Here is a 21,373-nt window from a genome sequence, read left to right as displayed (position 1 = left end):
TTCCACCATCACACCCCCCCCCCCTTGCTCACACCATGCTCCCTCCCCCCAATCTGGAATGCTCTCCTTTGCCCTGCAACTCACAACCACTGTTCAAGGCCTGGTTCCCGCCCCAAACCCCCACTTGGAGGACACACCCCTTGTCCCCCTGAGCCCACATCTCTAGCGCCTTCCCCCCGAGTTCAGGTCCGCCCAGTCCCCTCGGGGGAAGTACAGACCTGGCACTGGTCAGGCACCAGAGCCGCCATCAGTACGGGCTGGCCACACATGCATCATCTCAGCTGACCCTCCCCGTTCCCCTGAGGAATGACTGTCCCCCCGCTTTGCAGAAGAGGAAGGCTGAGTCTTAGAAAAGGAAAGTAACTTGCTCCCAAGGTTATGCGATTCGTAACTGGCCTTAGCTGGGGTTCTAATGCATGCCTTCCAGCCCCAAGTTTTATATGATCTCACTTCATTACCTTGATACCAAGAGAAATGCCATTGCATCAATTCATTCGGTGAACACTCAGCGCCTGCTTAGCCCCTCCTTCTGTCCAGCCCCTCCTTTCCACTGTGGCCGGTTTGGGTCAGACTGAGTATTCTTACACGATGAGGTATTGGGGGGGGGGGGGGGGGGGTTGGCAGAAGAGGGGAGGCTGGGGTTATAATTCCCACTTAGTGGATGAAGGTCACTGAGCGATGGAGTGGTCAAACTCCTGCCAGATCACAAGCAAATAACTAGCAGAGCCGGGCCTCCCCAGCCTGGGCTCCGGACCCCGGGGGCACTGCCAACACACTGGCGTTTCCTCCGGATCCTGCCCAGGGCACGAAGGTAAACTTGGACCAGCGCCTTGGCAAGCCCCTGCCAACGTTTCTGTTCCCGGTGTTTGGCTAACTTGTTGGTTATTTCCCTCCTCACCCTGCAGACCTCCAGATCAGGGAGCAGGGATCCGCTGCGCCTCCTACCGGCCGGATCGGGAAGGTCACGGGCTCCCGCTCGCCTCCGCGCGGTCCCGCGTCCCCAGCCCGGCCAGGGTTGCCAGGCAACGGGTAAACTCCGCGCTGGGAGCCGTTTGAGAGGCGCAGGAGCGGGCACCGCGGCTGGGGCGCTTCCCGGGGGCAGCAGGAGCGGGCCCAGGGTAAGGGCTGGCGGGGAGGAGGTCGGCGGGGAGACAAGTGGAGAGGGAAGGCGGGAGGCACGCCCCCACCCAAAATAATAATCTCCGATAGGGCGAGCAACTCCTGGGATGGGGGTGGGGGGGCGTCCCCCTGGGGTGGCTCTGCCCAGTGGTGGTGCCAGGAATAGCGCTCTTAGGGAGCCCACTCGGTTGGTCCTCGCTGCCCTCACTACCTCCGAGTCACAGGGCCCTGCAAGGTCTGAACACCTTGCCCCCTGTGCCCTCCGCTCCCAGTCCGCTGGCCCTGACGCCCTCTGTCTGCTGGCGGGGTGGGTAGCGGGGGAACCAGAGGGTTTGCAGCGGAATGGAGCGGAAGCACCGCCGGGGTTGGGAATGGAGCGCAAACACCGCCGGGGCTGCGGTGGCCGGAGGACGGGCAGGCGGGGCGGAGAGCTTGCTGATGAGAATGGAGGGGAGGGAGCGTACAGTGACGGGGCACCTGCTGGGTGTGTGTGTGTGGGGGGGGGGGGGGCGGTAAGTGCACCATTTCTGCTCTTCCCCTTCAGAGCCGGGTCCTGTCTGTCTGTTTGTCTGTCTGGACTTAAGTACCGTGACCTTCGACCAGGTGCTTAACCTCTCCCGGCATCAGCTTCTTGGCCTGTAGAATGAGAATTGTGGTAGCTGTTTTGGGGGCGCTGGTGGGGGTTCGCAGCGCCTGGGACCCAGTCGGTCTTGGCAGATTTGGGCTCCAAGCCCTTTATCAGGCTTGTGATTTGCAAGGACGTCCTTCACGTCTGTGCCTAGTCTTCGTGTTGTCGGAAGTGCAAAGGTTTTCATTCCTAATGAAGTCCAAGTTATTGTGTTTTTCTTTTATGGGCTGTGCTTTTGATGCCATATTTAGGAAATCTTATCCAAAACAAGCCTATCTTGATCAGGGTCAGGATGGTTTCGCTCCGTGTCCTCCCCCTGTGGTGATGCGGTGTTTGCTCTCTCACTTATGCCCCTGACCCCTTTTGAGCTCATTGTTGAGTGTGGTATGAGGTCAGGGTTTGTAATCATTCTTTGCAGGTCAGGGCCCAGTTACCCAAGCTCCATTTTCGTGCTCTGATAGCTTATGAGATGCGTTGGTAATTTTACCAAAAATCAGTTGACCATAAATACAAAGGTTTTTATTTCTGAATTCTCGATTTCACTCCATCTATCCTATCTAATAAAAGAGTAATATGCAAATTAACCATCACCCCGCTATACCCACAAGCCACACCTACCAGCCATGCCTACCAGCCCATCAGAGCGAATATGCAAATTAACCCCAACCAAGATGGCTGCGGCCGCAGAGAGCAGGAGGGAGGCTTGGGTTTCCCCGGCAATGGAGGAAGCCAAGCTTTCCACACACTCTGGCGGGCCCAGGTCTCCTCCACTCAAGGGTACAAAGTTTCAATTATAGAAGGTAAATAAATTCCGACAGAAATGGACAAATCCCTTGAACCCCTGCCCTCCACCAGATGGGGAGCCTGGAGCCGGGCCCAGTGAGGCCTAGGGGGACAGGAAGTGGCCAGGCGGGGTCCCTCTCACCAAACACCGCCCTCCCACTCCTGCAGCTGCTGGCACCATGGAGATCGTGTACGTGTACGTCAAGAAGCGCAGCGAGTTCGGCAAGCAATGCAACTTCTCGGACCGCCTGGCGGAGCTGCACATCGACATCCCGCCCAACCCCGAGCTGGCGGAGCAGTTCATGGCGCGGAACCCCGTGGACACGGGCATCCAGTGCTCCACCAGCATGTCGGAGCATGAGGTGGGGGTCTGGTCCAGGTCACTCCATCCACCTGGAGGCCGGGTAGCAGGGCCCAGGGCGGATGCCAGAGGGCGAGGGCAGGATGGCACCTGGGCAAGTGCCCTACCAGGAATCGAACCAGTGATCTCTTGCTTCTTGGGTCCAAACCCATTCATTGAGCCACACCTGCTGGATGCACTATTGTTTTTAATTTTTGAATCAATTACAGATGTCCCCCATGTTCCTGCTCCCCGCTCCCCCTTTGCCTCCCTCTGCTCTGCCCCCTTCCTGTGGGCCCTTACTGGTGCAACTCAGAAGGGGATTTTCCTTGGCTTCTGGCATCAGCTGCAAAGATGGGGTACTTCCACCCAGGGCCACTTCCACACACGGCTGCCTGTGACCCCCTGCGGGTCACTGACCGCCTTCCCGGTGCCCGAAAAGCGTGTGGCTTTGGCCAGGCACCCCCTCGGTCCATGGGGCTTGGGACCCCGGCGCGCGGAAGTGGCTGATGCTCACACCAGGGCTGGGGTTTCTCCCCTGGGGCTCTCTCTCCAGGCCAACACAGAGCGATTCGAGATGGAGACCCGGGGCGTCAACCACGTGGAGGGGGGTTGGCCCAAGGACGTGAACCCCCTGGAGCTGGAGCAGACCATCCGCTTCCGGAAGAAGGTGGAGAAAGACGAGAACTACATCAACACCATCATGCAGCTGGGCTTGGTAAGGCTTCCTTTCGCCCGGCGGGCAGAGCCATGGCCGGCGGCGCTAGGGTTCCCCAGCTGCCTGGCACGCCTGTGCTCGGCTCCCACAGCCACTCAGCTGCCACAGGAGCCTCCTGTGGGGGAGCAGGCACAGCCACCTCCGTGGAGCAGAGGGGAAGGCCGGGAGGAGCAGGGCCCGAACAGGCTCTGGGAGGAGTCTGAAAAGGGGCCCCCGGGGGCAAAGAGAACCCCAAAGAACCCTGCCCACCCGCCTCCCACCGCCAGGGAACGTTCTTTCAGAGTGGGACCACGCTTCCCGTCTCTGAAATCCACATGCATCCTGCTCCAAAGAGTTTAGGATCCAACAGAGGGCAGAGACAGAGACAGAGAGAGCTCCCCACCACGCAGAGATAAAGGATGTTAGAGGCTGGATGACTTGCCATGTTGCCCCATTCGGAGAGGGAATCCCATTTCCCTCTGAGGGAGATCATGGAGGGCTTCCTGGAAGAGGTGGCATTCGAGCCTGGGCTTTTCCATGAAGGGCATTGGGAATAATGGGGAGGGCTTTCGGGGTAAAGGAATAGAAGACGGCTATATTGAGTCATGGACACTTCTGTTTGACAGGAGCAGTGTTTCGTCACCGTTTTTTTCTTTTTTCTTTTTCTTTTTTCTTTTAAAGATTTATTTATTTATTTTTAATTTTTAAAATATATTTTATTGAGTTTTTTACAGAGAGGAAGGGAGAAGGACAGAGAGCTAGAAACATCAATCAGCTGCCTCCTGCACACCCCCCACCGGGGATGTGCCCGCAACTAATGTACATGCCCTTGACAGGAATTGAACCTGGGACCTTTCAGTCCATAGACTGATGCTCTATCCACTGAGCCAAACCGGTTTCAGCCGTTTTTTTTTTTCTTTTTTTTCTTTTCACTTTTGTCCCCAAACAGTCTTTTTAGATATTCTTTTCCTAATCGCCTGCCCCCATGAAACACATGTACAGCCACAGGTGTGCCGTACATGTGTTTATGGACTGCACATCTGTCTGTGCTTTGTATGGGGAAAGCAGTGTTATTTACCGCTGAGAACCAGTTTCGGCCTGTGGGGGGCGATGCTGCCTCATTGAGAACGCACGGGGAAGGGCGGGAAAGGACCGCTAGCTCTGTCTCAGCCCTCCCAGACCTCGTCTCAGCCCAGGCAGACAGAGGGACCCCCATTCCCGCTGAGAACCCCGGTGTGTCCCCTCAGGTCATGGAGCACTGCATCAAGCAGAACAACGCCATCGACATCTACCAGGAGTATTTCGATGACGAGGACGCGGTGGAAGTGACGGAAGAGGCCCCTTCCGCTAAGACCATCAATGTTTTCAGGTATTTTTTTAAAAAATTGATTTCAGAGAGGAAGGGGCAGGGAGAGAGAGAGAAACATCAATGATGAGAATCATGGATCAGCTGCCTCCTGCACGCCCCCTACTGGGGATCGAGCCCACAATCTGGGTGTGTACCCTGACCGGAATCGAACCAGTAACCTCTTGGTTCATAGGTTGACACTTAACCAGCGAGCCAGGCCGTCTGGGCTTCAGGTATTTCTATGGTTAGGCGGGTGCTGGCCAATCCCGGTCTCCCCTGTGGGCGGGTGTTCCCAATGAGAGGATCAGGCATGTTCCCAAGATTCAACACACGTGAGACCAAAACAAGGTGCAGAGCAGCGTGCAGAGAGCACCGCTTCGTCTGAAACACGCCAGCGTGTCTGTGCCTATGTGCATGGTACATGTGTGTGTGTACATGTGTGAGCCAGGAGGTCACGGTTCGAGTCTTGGTCAGGGCACATGCCCAGGTTGCAGGCTCCATCCCTAGTGTGGGGCGTGCCAATCAAGAATTCTCTCTCATCATCGATGTTTCTCTCTCTCTCTCTTTCTCTCTCTCCCTCTCTCTCTCTCTCTCTCTCTCTCTCTCTCTCTGTCTGTCTCTCTCTCTCTCTCTCTCTCTCTCTCTCTCTCTCTCTCTCTCTCTCCCCATAAAGCTGCTGGGAACATCCATGTGTAGGTTTTGTGCAGACATTAATTTTGGGCTCATTTGGGCAAATATCGGAGAGCATGACTGCTGAGTTCTCCATCCTTCCTTTCATTTTCATATTAACGGGCAACCAAGCCTCAGGCTCAGAACCTTCCACAAGTGGAAAGGGCAGACTGGAATTTAATACTTTGTTTCCTTTGTTTTAATTTGCTAGCTCTTATTTATGGCTGGTGGGACTGGTGTTTCCATGAAGGGAGTCCTATGAATTTTGTTTTAAATAAATTTATCTGAGTGGGTGTTTACACTTCAACGTGTTTGAATATATTTTTTTAATATATAATATATTTTATTGATTTTTCACAGAGGAAGGGAGAGGGATAGAGAGTTAGAAACATCCATCAGCTGCCTCTTGCCCACCCCCTACTGGGGATGTGCCTATAACCAAGGTACCAGAATCGAACCTGGGACCCTTCAGTCCACAGGCCGACGCTCGATCCACTGAGCCAAACCGGTTTTGGCAACGTGTTTGAATATTTTAAATAAAATCTTTAGCCGAAACCGGTTTGGGTCAGTGGATAGAGCGTCGGCCTGTGGACTGAAAAGTCCCGGGTTTGATTCCGGTCAAAGGCATGTACTGTGGTTGCGGGCACATCCCCGGTGGGAGGTGTGCAGGAGACAGCCGATTGATGTTTCTCTCTCATCGATGTTTCTACCTGTCTATCCCTCTCTCTTCCTCTCTGTAAAAAACCAATAAAAAATATATTTTTTTAAATTAAAAAAATAAAGAAAATCTCTAGGAGATAAGACATTTGGGAGCCTGGCACTCCAGTGTTCTGCCCTTTGCTGGCCCCTACAGGGACCCCCAGGAGATCAAGCGGTCGGCCACACACCTGTCCTGGCACCCGGATGGCAACCGGAAGCTGGCGGTGGCGTATTCCTGCTTGAATTTTCAAAGGGCACCTGAGGGCATGAGCCACGACTCGTACATCTGGGACCTGGGTGAGGGGCGGGGAGGGGGAGGGGGAGGACTCGGCAGCAGCGGTAGGGGGGGTGGGGGGTGGGGGGGAGGCTCTCGCAGGGAGGGGCCGGGACCAGGAGGAAGCCACTCACTGCACCCCTGTCTGGGGTTCAGGCGCAGCCTCGCCTGTCAAACTCAGGGAGCAGGAAACTCACTTTATTTCCAGATCTGTAATCAGGGCATTCAAGACCAGACCCCACAAAGTCCCAACTGTGTCAAGTGACCAGGCGTCCCGCTTTTGGCGGGACAGTCCCGATTTCTACCAATCTGTCCCACGTCCCACGGCATTTTTAAAAAGTCCCGATTTTTTTATGACGTGCGCTGACCACCAGGGGGAGTCATGGAACGAAGGAAGGCCCTAATCGACCCTGATTGCCTGCCAAGCCTAGGGGCCATACCTGTGCATGAATTTCATGCACCGGGCCTGCAGTATATAAAATAAAAGTGTAACCATTACCAACGTACTGTGGTTGCGGGCACATCCCCGGTAGGGGGTGTGCAAAAGGCAGCTGGTCGATGTTTCCCTCTCATCGACATTTCTAGCTCTCTAACCCTCTCCCTTCCTCTCTGTAAAAAACCAATAAAAGATATTTAAAAAAATAATATAAATAAATAAATAAATAAAATAAAAGTGTAATATGCTAATTAGACCAGATGTCCTTCCAGATGAAGCCGAGGCTGGGAGGAAGGCCCGGGTCCCAGGTGCCAGAGGGAAGCTGGTGCCAACAGGAGTCCCACTCTTGCACGAATTTTGTGCATCGGGCCTCCAGTATACACACAAGTTTTATATATATATATATATACCCCCTCCCCCTGCTCTTCAGAAAGCCCCAACAGGCCCGAGACTGTCCTGAAGCCATCCTCCCCTCTCGTCACCCTGGAGTACAACCCCAAAGACTCGCACGTGCTGCTGGGAGGCTGCTACAACGGGCAGATCGGTAAGAGGGGCCCAGCGCTTAGCCAATGGTCGCCTGGGTGAAAAGGCCTTTCCCTGGACAAGCTCTGCATCGAGTCAGATAGGACCAGCCTCGCCAGGGCATCTCGGAGCCACCAGACAGGTCTTGGGACAGAGACCCACTCCTCAGCCTCCGGGCTGCCAGGCGACCATTTCACCGGGAAGGGGGGAGGGGAGTGTGTGTCTCAGGGCAGCCACGAGATGGAGAGTGTAGGTCGTAAGACAAGACGCCCGTTCCTCCAGGAGCGAGCTGTGTCCGAATAAGCTCTCTGGTGGCTTCAAGCCCTGATAGTCTGGGTCCCGGATGTAGGCGTGAGCCCAGGTGGAGGTCTGGGTCTTGTGACCTAGTTCGGGCCCGGAGGGAAGTCTGAGCCCTGGGGACGGTCTGGTACCTCACCTGAACGTCTTGGATAAGGAATACTTGTTGGGGTTACGCATAGAGATCTGGTTCCCTGATACAACTCTGAGTTCCAGGTTTGCGGCCTGGGCCCCAGGTGGGCCTACTACCCTGTTTCCCCGAAAATAAGACAGTGTCTCATATTAATTTTTTCTCCCAAAGTTGTGCTAGGTCTTATTTTCAGGGGATGTCTTATCTATCTTTCCATGCGCTAGGTCTAATTTTCAGAGGATGTCTTATTTTTGGGGAAACACGGTAGGCCCCGCCATGAAGGTCTGGGACCCGGATGTAGGTCTGAGCCCCGGATGTAGGTCTGGGTGCTCACGCGTGGTGTGGTCACTAGGAGGCGCTATGGGCCCAGGTGGGAGGTTTGGGGCAAGGGCAGGACCTGGGGATGATGAAATGGGGGTCAGGACTAGCCTGGTTAATTGGACCCCAACTAAGAAATAGGCACCGGCTTCCAGAATGGTTCCCCGAAATGGCCTTCTGGTCCTCACCAGAATGGTCTGTGACCAGCAGGTAAGTCTGGGCCGTCAACGGAGGTCCGGGTCCTGGGAGGGCCTTTGGGGCCAGGGAGGGACTTTTGGGCCCCTGGGTGCAGTCTGGCACCTCACCTGGACCTCTGGGTTATGGAAACGGTGGCCTGGATTACAAATTGAGAAGTACACCCAGGATACAAGTCTGGATTCTGTGTCTGAGGCCCATAGCGCCCCCTAGTGACCACACCATGCCTGAGCACTCAGACCTACCTGTGTTATTCAGGAGCCCTGCCTCACCCATCATTCAGCACCCCTTCTGGAGGCCGTCGTGGGCTCCCCCAGCCCTGGCCGGGCCCTGGGCTCTGCGGTCCTACCGCAGCACCTCAGGGACACCCCCACCCCCCACCTTTGCCTCCGCCATGACTGCTGCTTCGCCCCAGCCGGGCACGCTTGGCCGGTGCAGGGCAAACGCTTCAGACTGGACGCCATCCGTCAGCACTTGAGTGTCGAGGCCTTGGGTTGGTTTTCCGGAGTCAGCTTTCCTAGAAATGGCTCCGAGGGCCGGAGGGAGGGGGGGCGGAGTTCTCGCTGCTCATCGTGGGAAAATGGAAGCGAGATCGATGAGGACAGAAAGGAGGTTTTAGCTTCGGGTCCTCCTCGGTAAAGCAGAAGAGGTGAAGCCCTCAAGGTGGGAGGGCGGGCAGAGCTCCCTCTGGGAGTTCTGTTTCCATCAGAGGCAGCGACGGCCGGAGGATGAAGGGGAAGGAGTTTGTGCAGCAGGAGAGGCTCCCCTGCAGGCTCCCACCCCGGAGCCTGTCCCCGGGGCGCAGGCTCCTCTCTCCCTGCCGGGCTCAGCCCATCCCAGGCTCATCCTCAGTCTCAGTTCCCTCTCCCCTCCTCCAGGAAGCCCGCCTTGACTACCCCCGTGGGCCCCCACCGGGGAAACCACATTCCAGGCTGAATTTGCAGGTCCCCTCCCTGCCTCTCAGGGACAGTGTCTGTCCTTTCCTCAGCGGCCTCCCCAGGGGCCCGGGGGGGTGGGGGGGAGGAGAAGGGGGAGAGGTGCTCAGCACATGGCGGGCTCGGCAGAAGGAGTGACTGAAGTGTGCAGCCTGGGAGCCACTCCACACAGGGGGCCGGCAGGAAACGTGGCTGGTGTGAGCCCAGCTCTGACTCTAAGGAGCCCCGTCCCGGCCAAACCCGGAGGACAGCGCCCTGCCCCTGCTCCCCCACAGGAAAGGGAGCCTTGCCCTGTTCACCGGCCCCTCACGTTCCTCCCGCAGCCTGCTGGGACACCCGGAAGGGCAGCCTGGTGGCGGAGCTGTCCACCATTGAGTTCAGCCACCGAGACCCCGTGTACGGCACCATCTGGCTGCAGTCGAAGACGGGCACTGAGTGTTTCTCAGCATCCACAGACGGACAGGTACCCACAGGCGGGCAGGTACCCACAGGCGGGCAGGTACCCACAGGGCAGGTACCCACAGGGCAGGTACCCACAGGCGGGCAGGTACCCACAGGGCAGGCGCTGCAGGGGAAGGGGGTGGGGAGCTGTAACGATTTCCTGGTTCCCCATTGGAATCACCCGGCAACATTATCTTTGCCTCTTACTATTAAATTGAAAAACACGGAACACATGCTCTCAGAACAAAATGCAGCAGGTACAAAAGGGCCCACACCACGCCCTCCCGCCAGGGGGCAGTGTCTGCGCACAGAGGCATCTCTCTTAGCCTCTGTTTGTGCCCCGAACCCTGCACGGGCCTCTGCGCTTGGTGTGTCCCTCCGTGAGGCTGGGAGCCGGTCTCAGAGTTCAGAAACATCGCCCTGTGCCCGCTAAGGAGAGCATGGGGTGCGGCTTCATTCACTGCAGCGCATTTTAATATTTTGTTGTGACCAAAAAAATGCAACAAAGTGTGTATTTGCACACACGGGCAGGTACATCGATGGCATGCGTCCCCGGCAGTGGGCTTTCTGGGTCAGAGTGTGTGTGCATGTATAACATCGCTAGAATGTGCCATCGGGAGGGGAACTTATAAGAATTGGGATACTGGGGCCCACAGCTGGCGGTTTCGATGCCGTGGGTGTGGGGTGCAGTCCCAGCATCTGCCTCTCATGGCGCTTGCCCATGACTCTGATGGCCAGCAGTCCCTCTCAGAGCATGTTTGTGCCTGGGGGTCGCTGTCTCCCCCCCTTTTGACCAGAGTGACGGGCACCAGGGAGCTGGAGGAGGTGAGGGGGACGTAGACCAGGAGGGCCCCGGGTCTCACGCAGCCCCTCCTCCCCCCAGGTCATGTGGTGGGACATCCGGAAGCTGAGCGAGCCCACGGAGGTGGTGATCATGGACATCACCAGGAAGGAGCAGCTGGAAAATGCCTTGGGGGCCATCTCCCTGGAGTTCGAGTCTACCTTGGTGAGGGTCCCTTCCTCTCCCCGCCCCTGTTCCTGTCGCCGGGCCGCTGGAGCCAAGAGGGGGGCGTTGGCTGGTGAATCAGATGCTTGTGGAGCCGGGGCTGCTGCTGACCTTGTGCCCTGCGCAGCCCTGGGGAGCATCCTCCCAGACCGGGGGGCTTTACAACAGCCGCCCAGCAGGGGGCAGCAGAGCTCCTTGAGAAAGAAGCCGAGCTCCCTCCTCACTGGCTGGTGGCGGGCAGAGCCCAGCAGCGCCCACTCTGTGTCGGAGGCCAGGCTCTGCCTGGGCCTCACGTGGGGCCCTGGGAGGGTCACTTCCCTTCCCATAGGGAAGGAGGAGGTGTTGGAGAAGGCAGTGAGGCCAGAGAAGGCTCCGAGGAGAACCACAGCACAGAACTGGGAAGGAAGAGTAAAAACATATCGAAGGTGGCCCAGCAAGTGGTCAAGGATCGATTCCTAGTCAGGGCACAGGCCCTGGATGCAGGTTCGATCCCCAGTAGGGGGTGTGCAGGAGGCAGCCGATCAATGACTTTTCTCTCATCATTGATGTTTCTATCCGCTCTCCCTCTCCCTTCCTCTCTGAAATCAACATAAATATCTTAATTAAAAAACTAACATAAAATTCACCATGTTAACCATTTTTACGTGTACACTCCAGAAGCGTTAAATACATCCGTGTTGTTGTGCAGTGGGTCTCCAGAACTTCTTCATCTTGCAAAACTGAGACTCTACACTGTACCCGTTAAACAACTCCCACCGCCCCTGCCCCAGCCCCTTCTGCATCCTGTCTCTATGAATCTGACTGCCCCGGCACCTCCTTTAAGTGGATTCTTAGGGTGTTTGTCCTTTCCCGACGGGCTTATTTCACTTAGCATCACGTCCTCCGGGTTCATCCACACCAGTGGTCGGCAAACTGCAGCTCTCTAGCCACATGCAGCTCTTTGGCCCCTTGAGTGCGGCTCTTCCACAAAATACCACGACCTGGGCGAGTCTATGTTGAAGAAGTGGCGTTGGAAGCAGTTTAAGTTTAAAAAATTTGGCTCTCAAGAGAAATGTCAATCGTTGTCCTGTTGATATTTGGCTCTGCTGACTGATGAGTTTGCCGACCACTGATCCACATGGTCGCCTGTGTCAGAACTTCCTTCCCTTTTAAGGCTGAATAGTATCCCATTGTGCAGATGGGCCACACTTCGTTTATGCATCTCCCGTCGATGGACACGGGGTGGCTTTCGCCTCTGAGCTGCTGTGAATGATGTTGCTAAGTGGTGGACAGTGTAGCCAGTTTTGCAGGGGGCAGCGAGACTCAGGTTTATATTATTCATTGAACCCGTGGCTTGGTAGACAGACGTTCGGGATCTTTACGGCAGGATGCCTAGCAGACACAGTGCTGCTGAGGGCTGGTGATGAGAGGCTCCAGCGCTAGGAGAGTCGGAGGCCTCCCTCAAGCCGGGGCCCTGGAGCAGGTGCTCCGGAAGGGTGGGGTCCGACGAAGATGGGAAGAGCGGGGGAGCCCCTGAGGGGCAGCTGGGGCACAGCCTGAGCAGAGGCTTAAGCCCCAGAAGGCTGTGGGCCAGGCCGGTGGAGCCCCGAGCGGCTGTGTCAGGGGGCCATCCACTCCCCTGTCATCCCCTCCGCAGCCGACCAAGTTCATGGTGGGCACCGAGCAAGGCATCGTCATCTCCTGCAACCGCAAGGCCAAGACGCAGGCCGAGAAGATCGTGTGCACCTTCCCGGGCCACCACGGCCCCGTCTACGCCCTCCAGAGGAACCCCTTCTACCCCAAGAACTTCCTGACCGTGGGCGACTGGACCGCCCGCATCTGGTCGGAGGAGAGCCGCGAGTCGTCCATCATGTGGACCAAGTAAGGAGGGTGGGGGGGGGTTAGGAATGGGAGAGGGATGCAGGAGGGCGGAGGGGACGGAAGGGGCCCAGCCCAGCCCAGCCCAGGAGCGGCCTGAGCCTTTGTGTGCCCACAAACACGCACAAATACCCACAAACACAAGCTTCCGCTGGGAAGTGGCCTGAAGGAGGAGCACACTTCGAAGCACCCCGGTGAGGAATAACAAAGCCCTGGGTCCACTTTGCTGACCCTCCGGACAACCCCGGGAGCAGGCAGCCTTGTTTTCCGGGCCCCTCATTGCAGCCGTGAGGGAGCCGAGCCGCAGGGGGCCGGAGTGTGGCCGCAGCACTTGGTGTACCCGTCACCTGCCGATGGACGCGGGCTGCTTCCGCCTCTGAGCTGCTGCGAATAGAGAGGCTGTGAATTCAGCGGCCAGCGTGGGCCAGATTTGCAGGGAGTAGCTGGAGGGGGGCATGTAACACCCTCTGACTTAGTGTGAGGAGCTCTCTGGGCACATCCTCCCTCTAACCCCTGGGCCAGGCCCAGCCCCGCACGCTTCCCCCTGCAGGTGGCTCTGGAGAAAGGCCCACGGCCAGCCCGTGGGAAGGACCTATGAGCTGGTGGGGGGGTGGGGGTGGGGGAGGGCGTGCGGTCGGTGTGGCTAGAAGTCATACGCAAGGAAGAACTTCCTGGCCAACAATGAGACCTGCAGCCCGGGAGGGGCCAGGCGAGCAGGGCTGAGGCTCAGCAGCCTCGCCATCCCCGTCAGCTCCTGACCGTGGCCCGGCCGCCCGCAGGTACCACATGGCCTACCTCACGGACGGCGCCTGGAGCCCGGTGCGGCCGGCGGTGTTCTTCACCACCAAGATGGACGGCACCCTGGACATCTGGGACTTTGTGTTCAAGCAGTGTGACCCCGCCCTCAGCCTGAAGGTCCCACACCCGCTCCCCCGCTGCCAGGCCGGGGGTGGGGGACCTTTTCTCTGCCAAGGGCCATGGGAATATCGATAACCTCGTTCACGGGCCAAAATCACCCACGTAACAGTTAGCCTGTGCTATTGGGTCCAACATCTCATGACGGCGCCCCTCATGCTATGGCAGGCCAGACCAAATTTTTTTATTTAAAACATATTTTATTGATTTTTTTTTTTTTACAGAGAGGACAGGAGAGGGATAGAGAGTTAGAAACATCGATGAGAGAGAAACATCAATCAACTGCCCCCTGCACCCCCACCCCCACTGGGGGTGTGCCCACAATCAAGGCACATGCCCTTGACCGGAATTGAACCTGGGACCTTTCAGTCAGCAGGCCTACGCTCTATCCACTGAGCCAAACCGGTTTTGGCCAGACCAAATGATTTTGTGGCCTTATTCAGCCTGCAGCCAGACCCCCTCACCCCTGACCTAGGCCCTCAGGCCCTGGCAGCATGGATGAATGTGAGACTGGGGGCCGGGGGTGAGGGGGTGGGGGGGAGCATGGTGGGGGAGACAAGGTGGAGATGAGGCTTGGGAGGGAGTGACGAAGGCCCTGACAGCCACTCTCTGAGTGTGCACCCCCTCCTGGGGGTGGGGAGTCGCCGAGGGTGTGTGAACGGGGCCAATGGGCCGCCTCCTAGGAGCCAGCCCGAGGCTCACTGGCTCCTCCCTCCGCCCCCGTGGCCTGGCCCTCCCCTCCCGCAGGTGTGCGACGATGCCCTGTTCTGCCTGCGGGTGCAGGACAACGGGGGCTTCATCGCCTGCGGCTCCCAGCTGGGGACCACCACGCTGCTGGAGGTCTCGCAGGGGCTGTGCAACCTGCAGAGGAACGAGAAGAACACGGCGTCCTCTGTGAGTGCCCGGGCCCCCTCCCACCGGCCCTGCAGGGCAGGCCCGTCTGAGGGACACGGAGGGCTGCTCCCCTCGCCTCCTGGGAAACGGGGGACATTCTGGGGAGGCCACGTGGGGTCCTGAAATGCAAGCTGGAAATGGGCGCTGGGGGTGCTGGGGGCGCTGGGGGCACTGGGCGCTGAGCTCTGTCGCTGCGCCTCCTCCTGGCAGGTGGCCCGGGAGGCACACCGAGGGGCACAGGATGCTGCAAACACCTGGTGCTGAGACTGGGAGGGCCCCTGGCGGTGCCCGAGCCTGTGGCCCCACCTCTGAGCTGGCCCTTCGTGGGCCCAGTGTACAAATCCTGGGGGCGCTCTTCACGCGGTCATCTCTGTCCTTAGGACCCCTTAGAATTGCGGACCTCACTCCAACCCCAATATTCAGCCCTCTGTTCTTTATTATTTTTTTATTATTTTATTTATTATTATTATTATTATTTAAATATATTTTATTGATTTTATACAGAGAGGAAGGGAGAGAGATAGGGAGTTAGAAACATCGATGAGAGAGTCATCGATCAGCTGCCTCTTGCACACCCCCTACCGGGGATATGCCCGCAACCAAGGTACATGCCCTTGACCGGAATCGAACCCGGGACCCTTCAGTCCCCAAGCCGATGCTCTATCCATTGAGCCAAACCGGTCCCAGCTCTTTATTATTTTTTTAATTGATTTTTAAAGAGGAAGGGAGAGGGAGAGAGCGATAGAAACATCCATGATGAGAGAGAATCATGGATCGGCTGCCTCCTGCATGCCCCCCACTGGGGACGAAGCTCACAACCTGGGCATGCGCCCTGACCGGGAACTGAACCGTGACCTCCTGGGTCCTTGGTCAAGGCTCAACCACTGAGCCCGGCCGGCCAGGCTAGCCCTCAGCTCCTGCTGTTAGCGCAGTGCAGGCCCCGTGGGGAGCTGTTGTGAGTAGAGTAAGGAGGAGCCCCGGCCGCTACCCCCTTCCCACGGGCCTCTCTGCCCCCGTTCGGCCAGATATTTGAGCGGGAGACCCGGCGGGAGAAGATCCTGGAGGCCAGGCACCGGGAGATGCGGCTGAAGGAGCGGGGCAAGGCGGAGGGCCGGGAGGAGGAGCTGCGGGAGGAGGAGGGCGCCGTCAACCTGGAGGAGCTGGTGGCCAAGGCCGAGCAGGAGTTCTACGAGGTCATCTTCTCGGAGCTGAAGCGGAAGGAGACGGAGGCCTTGAAGAAGGAGCCCACGGATGTAAGGGCCTCGGGCGGGGCCCGTGTGGGCGGGTGGGGGGCACGGCACGGGGGTTCTGCCCCTTTGCTGACCTCCTGGGCGACCTCAAGCAAGTCACCTTATCAGGTGGACCTCCGTTTGTCCATCTGGCAAATGGGAGGCCTGACTGCCCTCCTCCAGAGGAACCCAAGTCCCCAGGCGGATGGGCCTCCAGAGGGCGGGAGCCGTGCTCCGTGCTGGTGGGAATCCTCCTCGCCCACCCCCAGGGGACGCCGGGAGCACCCATGTGACCAACTGAATGAGGGCCGGGGGCTAAGGGAGCAGCCGGGGAAGAGTGAGCCCGAGGCCCATGGCGGGGCTGTGAGGTCCGTGGTCTGGAGCGCATTCTGGTGTCAGGGGTGTGACCTAAGCTGGACTCCTGTGCCCGTGGCCTGGCTCCCCAGCACCCTCGAGCGGTAGCAGCCGGGCTGGCCACTCCCCTCCTCGGTCCTTTCCTTTCCACTCAGAACATGAGGAGGTCAGCTCCGGGGGGAGTGTCTGGGTCCCTCCACGGCCCTCCTCCTCAGCGGGGACGGGAGGGCTGTGGTCCGTGTGGGTCATCGCCCTGAGAGACCCGCAGATCAGATAACAAGACAGGCAAGTGCAGCCGGGCAGCAGGGGAGCCCAGAACCGGGAGCGCCTGTCCGTGTCCACCCTGTGGGCGAGGCCAGCGGCAGCGTTTGGGGGCATGGCCCCTGCAAAGTGAAACCGGAGCCCTGGCTCCAAAGGTCTTGAGAATTTCAAGACAGTGACAGCAGAACACGCAAGCAAGTGGGGGGGCCTTTCCAGCACAGCCTCGTGTGCCCACACAAGGTGCCCATACACATGCCCACACACGGTGCCCACACACGGTGCCCACACACAGTGCCTGCACACGGAGCCCACACACGGAGCCCGCACACGGTGCCCACACACGGTGCCCATACAGGGTGCCCACACACAGTGCCTGCACATGGAGCCCGCACACGGTGCCCGCACACGGTGCCCATACAGGGTGCCCGCACAGGGTGCCCGCACAGGGTACCCTCACACGGTGCCTGCACACTGTGCCCACACACAGGATGCCTGCCCAGGAAGGCCTAGGGTCCGAGTGGCTTGGTTCTGTGTGTCCCATTGGGCGGGGCACTCCCTCCGTGTGTGGCGGAGGTGAGATTGGACCCCCAAACCCAGACTCCCCAGCCACCACCTCTGGGCTCCCAGCCCTCCGAAGGCGATGCCCACATTGGCCACCTCACAGTGCGGTGTGACTCACACCCCCTCCCACTGGGGGAGGCCCCAGACGCGCCCCCCACGGCAGCAGGGGCAGCGTGAGCACCCGTCACAGCAGCTGGGCCTCCCGAGGGTCACGGTTCACAGAACTGGGCCACTCTCTCCCCTTCCCCCCAGTCTCTCTCAGTCTCTGCACTTGGCCAGCATTTCTGGGCTCAGAGCTCAGAAGGCCCTCCCGGGTCCTTCCGGCCAGTATTTCCAACCCCAGAGGAATATGGGGAGGGGACCCAGGACCCTCAGGAGCACAGCCGGCTCACCCAGGCCGCAAGCGGCAGAGCTGGGCTTGTACCGGAGCCTGGGGGATACCCCCTCTGTCCCCATCGTCCCCACTGTCCCCATCGGCGGCCACCAGGCCCTCGTGGCCACGGTACTGGCATCTTGCCTGGGCCAGGCGGCTGCTTTTGGCCTCGGCGCAGGGGAGGCCTGCCCACCCACGATCCTGTGCTGTCTTTCTTTGGCAGAAACTAAGTCCGGAAGAGAGCGAGGAGGTGGAGATTGAGGGCGAGGGCGAGGGCGAGGGCGAAGAAGAGGTGGAGAAAGAAGAAGGCGCCGAAGAGGCTCCAAACTAAAAGGTCAGGCCTGCCTGCAGCCCCCTCCCCGACAGACGCCCCATCTCCTGCCTCCCCGCACTGCCCTGGCTGTGTAAGTGGGGGGCTCATCTCCCTCCTCAAAGTGTCACTGGGGGGGAGGCAGGATGGGGAGCAAAGGAGCCCTGAGCCCAGTCCTCACACCCCACACATCGCTGGCCCAGGCTGACTCATGGAGCCTGGTCCCCAGTGACCCCTCGGAGGGAGGGGGCACACTCACCCCTAAGATGGGAGCCCCTGTCCCAGCCACCACGGCCAACCCCAGCTCGGGCCTCACACAGCCTGGCCCTGCGTGTGCCCTTCAGCTCCTCCAGGGCTTTCCCGGCACCACTCTCCTTCAGCTGCTGGCCAAGCCTCCGCGGGCTCCTCACGGCCCGGGTGGGGCCTCGGACGGACCTGTGGCCGGGGGCCGCCTCCCCGACCCTCCCCGGGTCCACAGCCGCGTACAAGCCGGGGCGGACGGAGTTCCAGTCTGCGAGGCCTCCCGGAGCGACAGCCGCGGCGTGCTGCCTCCAGGAGGGTCCCAGCCGATCAGATCAGCTCGGCTTATTCTTGGGCTCTGCAAGCTCCCTGTGGTCCTAATGAAATTAAGTTGTAATTAAATTAATGATAACAGAGCTCACACTTACTAGTAGCGCTCATTACGCAGCCTGCACCGAGAGCTTCCCACGTTATTCGTGTCCTTCCCTTTACCAGTCCCCGGAAGGTTTGTATTGTCCTCCCTCTGCAGGGGAAGAGCAGGGTGCAGGAGGGGGAAGGGCTGGGGGGTGACAGAGTGAGTGAGCGGCAGACGGACAGGAGGCCAGGCAGCTCCGTCCCAACTACCTGGGCCGCCCTGAAACCGTGGCACAGCCGAGCATTCGGCAAGCATCGTCAAAAATGTCACAGGTCACCAGAAATGTCACAGGCAAGAGGACCCTTCAGAGCCAGCCTTGTCCCAGGAGAAGTGCCCGGCCACCATTCACGCTGTGGGTGTCAGGTGGTCCCTTTAAAAAATGCATGTGCTGAGAATCTTACTGGGGAGAGACCCGTTGCTCTTGTGCCCAAAAGAAAAAAAAACAAACAGCATTGACTGTCCACCGCGACTAGACCTTGAAAAATAGTCTTCGCAGGTCACACTTACTGGGCCCTTGAGCTTCAAAATAGACTGCCATCGGCCTCGTCCACCCCTGAGCCACGGATGTGCCCGGGGAGAGACACAGGGCGGGAGCACGTGGCCCGAGTCCCACGGGAGGGAGCGAGGGGCAGACCTGGACTCCAGCCCACAGTCCCGCCCCAGGTGCGTGCGCAGGTGTGTGTGCAGGTGCAGGCACATGTGTGCACATAAGTGATTATGGGGGTGCACAATGGAGGGGCGTTCCAGGCAGAGGAGAGAGGGCAGCAGCTGCTGCTGCTCTCAGGACTGACAGGGAGACGTCCACGTGGCTGAAGCGCAGTCACGGGGCTGGAACCGACCTGGAGAACACGCAGGGGACAAGCAGGCAGGGCCTTGAAGGTCCCAGGAAGCAAAGCATTTCTGCCGTTCTTCTAGGATCATGGAGAAGCAGGGGAGATTTGCATATATATATATATATATATATATATATATATATATATATATATATATATACTTTTTTAATTTATTTTTTTTTACAAAATCCCTGGGCTGGTCATGGATGATGGCCTGGAGAGAGGCAGCCCTGAGGCTGGTCGAGAGGAGATGCTGAGAGAAGATGGTGGCCCGGCACAGTGGCGGCCAGTCACGTGCCTGTCTGCTCCTCTGTCTCCTACATTTGACAAGCGAAAGGGGTGCATCGGGCAGAGGGACCAGCATGAGCCGAGGCCTGAAAGCAGGGCCGGCACCAGCCTGTCCGGGATGCTCGGTCAAGGTGGGTGGAGCCTGAGCCCGCAGAGAGAGTGATGGAGAGGAGGGGCAGGAGGGTGTGCGGAGCCAGGCGAGGAGCCTGCCTGTGCTTTCCTGTTACAGCCGCATCTTCTGAAAGTGGGAGCCTGCAGGGGGTGGCCATGACAGTGCCCAGGTGATGCTGATGGAGCCTGGGGGAGTGGCTGGGAGATGGGGAGGAGGAGAAACACCTGCAGAGGATGAGAGGAAAGAGGAAGTCAGAAACGACACAGAGATGTGGGGCCAGAGAGGACCAGGCAGGGCGCAGGCTTGGGCAGCCTGGGCCAGAGAGCAGGACAAAACCTCGGGACAACCCCCAGGCCCCCCTCCCGCACCCCCAAAGGAGCGGTTTCCACCAAGCTTCCCCGCTTTATCCACTTACTAAACCAAGGCCACAGGAGGCTCTCTGCATGCTTATTAATAACTAACACACGAGCCCCTGGGGGCAGCGGGGAAGCCGGCCCCAGGGCACACGCTGGCAGCCTGCTCCGCCTCTGGATGCCCGCCAGGCCGTCTGCGGCGGCCCCGAGGGAGGAGCCCCTGGCTCCCCGCTCCCTCTCCACGCAGCTCAGGTGGGGGCAGGAGAAGACAGGAAGATGGGCCTTCAGACACACCATCCATCGCCCAGGAAACCAGGGCCCCGGGGGCGGAACCCTGGCTCCTGTGGTTTGGCCAGTTGGATGCAGAGCGGGACCGAATCCTGGTCCCCGGGCCTCCTGGGGCGGCGTCTTTCCACTGCGCTCCTGGCTGTGAAACGGCCGCTACGTTCGCCCCATGCGGCGGCCGCAGCGTCCGAGCCCCGCTCTCGCACAGCACAACGATGAGGTGGTTCTGGCATTGTGTCCCTCCGCCCGGAGGGCACGCAGACCCCACGGCGGGACCTAGATTCTGGGTTTCCCGACAGGGCCCCGCTTGCCGGGGGGGTGCATGGAGGCGGGCTCTTGTGTGACACAGCGATACAGGTGGGCAGCCCGGGCGGAGGGCCAGCGGTTTACCCCTGTCATTGGAGATGGGGATTAGGCACCAGCCACAGCCACGAGGCACACAGCGCCCATGGGAACCCGGGGCAGCCAGCCACGGCCCTGGAGACGCCCAGAGACAGACAGACAGACAGGCAGGCAGAAAAGCAGGCAGACAGGCAGACAGACAGACAGATAGGCAGGCAGGCAGGCAGACAGACAGGCAGGCAGGCAGGCAGACAGGCAGACAGGCAGGCAGGCAGGCAGGCAGGCAGACAGGCAGACAGACAGGCAGACAGACAGGCAGACAGGCAGACAGGCAGGCAGGCAGGCAGGCAGGCAGAAAAACAGGCAGACAGGCACACAGACAGACAGGCAGAAAAGTAGGCAGACAGGCAGACAGACAGGCAGGCAGACAGGCAAGCAGAAAAGCAGGCAGACAGGCAGACAGACAGACAGGCAGGCAGGCAGACAGACAGGCAGACAGGCAGACAGGCAGGCAGGCAGGCAGGCAGGCAGAAAAACAGGCAGACAGGCACACAGACAGACAGGCAGAAAAGCAGGCAGACAGACAGACAGACATATAGGAAGGCAGACAGGCAGGCCGGCCACCCCGCGAGGGGCAGGGAGCGCCGCTGTCCAGCGGGCGGCCAGCCCGCAGGGCGCCCCCTGGCGGGCAGAGGCAGAGGGCCCGGCCGCGAGCGAGGGGCACGGGGCGGCGCCGGAGCGGCCAAACGGACACGGCGGCGGCGCCGGCGGGCGGACCAGGGCCGCGCCGAGGCCGCAGGGACGCGCAGGCGGGCACTCGCCGGCAGAGCGGCGCGGGCTCGAGCGCCTCCCGGCGGCGGCGGCGGCGGCGCACCCCGGGCCAGGCCTCAGGAGCACGGGCGGGGCGGGGGCGC

At 59.4% G+C, this 21,373-nt stretch overlaps 1 protein-coding gene across 1 annotated transcript; it reads left to right on the top strand.

Annotated features, from left to right (window-relative positions):
* Window positions 1–974: 974 nt before the first annotated feature.
* Window positions 975–18,247, top strand: DNAI2 (dynein axonemal intermediate chain 2). Its single transcript, XM_045570752.1, has 16 exons — window positions 975–1,118; window positions 2,699–2,892; window positions 3,427–3,588; window positions 4,815–4,936; window positions 6,438–6,580; window positions 7,424–7,537; window positions 9,714–9,853; window positions 10,715–10,837; window positions 12,474–12,697; window positions 13,474–13,609; window positions 14,357–14,503; window positions 15,529–15,756; window positions 15,846–15,848; window positions 17,505–17,615; window positions 17,936–17,999; window positions 18,032–18,247. The coding sequence occupies exons 2-14, from the start codon at window positions 2,710–2,712 to the stop codon at window positions 17,610–17,612; spliced, it is 1,833 nt and encodes a 610-aa protein (XP_045426708.1). The 5' UTR covers window positions 975–1,118; window positions 2,699–2,709; the 3' UTR covers window positions 17,613–17,615; window positions 17,936–17,999; window positions 18,032–18,247.
* The last annotated feature ends 3,126 nt before the right edge of the window (window positions 18,248–21,373 follow it).

This window comes from Pipistrellus kuhlii, unplaced genomic scaffold (genome assembly GCF_014108245.1).
Source record: "Pipistrellus kuhlii isolate mPipKuh1 unplaced genomic scaffold, mPipKuh1.p scaffold_m20_p_37, whole genome shotgun sequence".
Lineage (NCBI taxonomy): Eukaryota > Metazoa > Chordata > Mammalia > Chiroptera > Vespertilionidae > Pipistrellus > Pipistrellus kuhlii.
The sequence above is the reverse complement of the archived record's forward strand: the minus strand, read 5'-3'. Positions and strand labels throughout refer to the sequence as shown.

Excerpts from the sequence above, each read along its gene's own strand:
- DNAI2 (XM_045570752.1), top strand. The coding sequence starts at position 2,710 with ATGGAGATCGTGTACGTGTACGTCAAGAAGCGCAGCGAGTTCGGCAAG. Across the intron at positions 2,893-3,426 it reads CCAGCATGTCGGAGCATGAG|GCCAACACAGAGCGATTCGA; the intron begins GTGGGGGTCTGG and ends CTCTCTCTCCAG. Across the intron at positions 3,589-4,814 it reads CCATCATGCAGCTGGGCTTG|GTCATGGAGCACTGCATCAA; the intron begins GTAAGGCTTCCT and ends GTGTCCCCTCAG.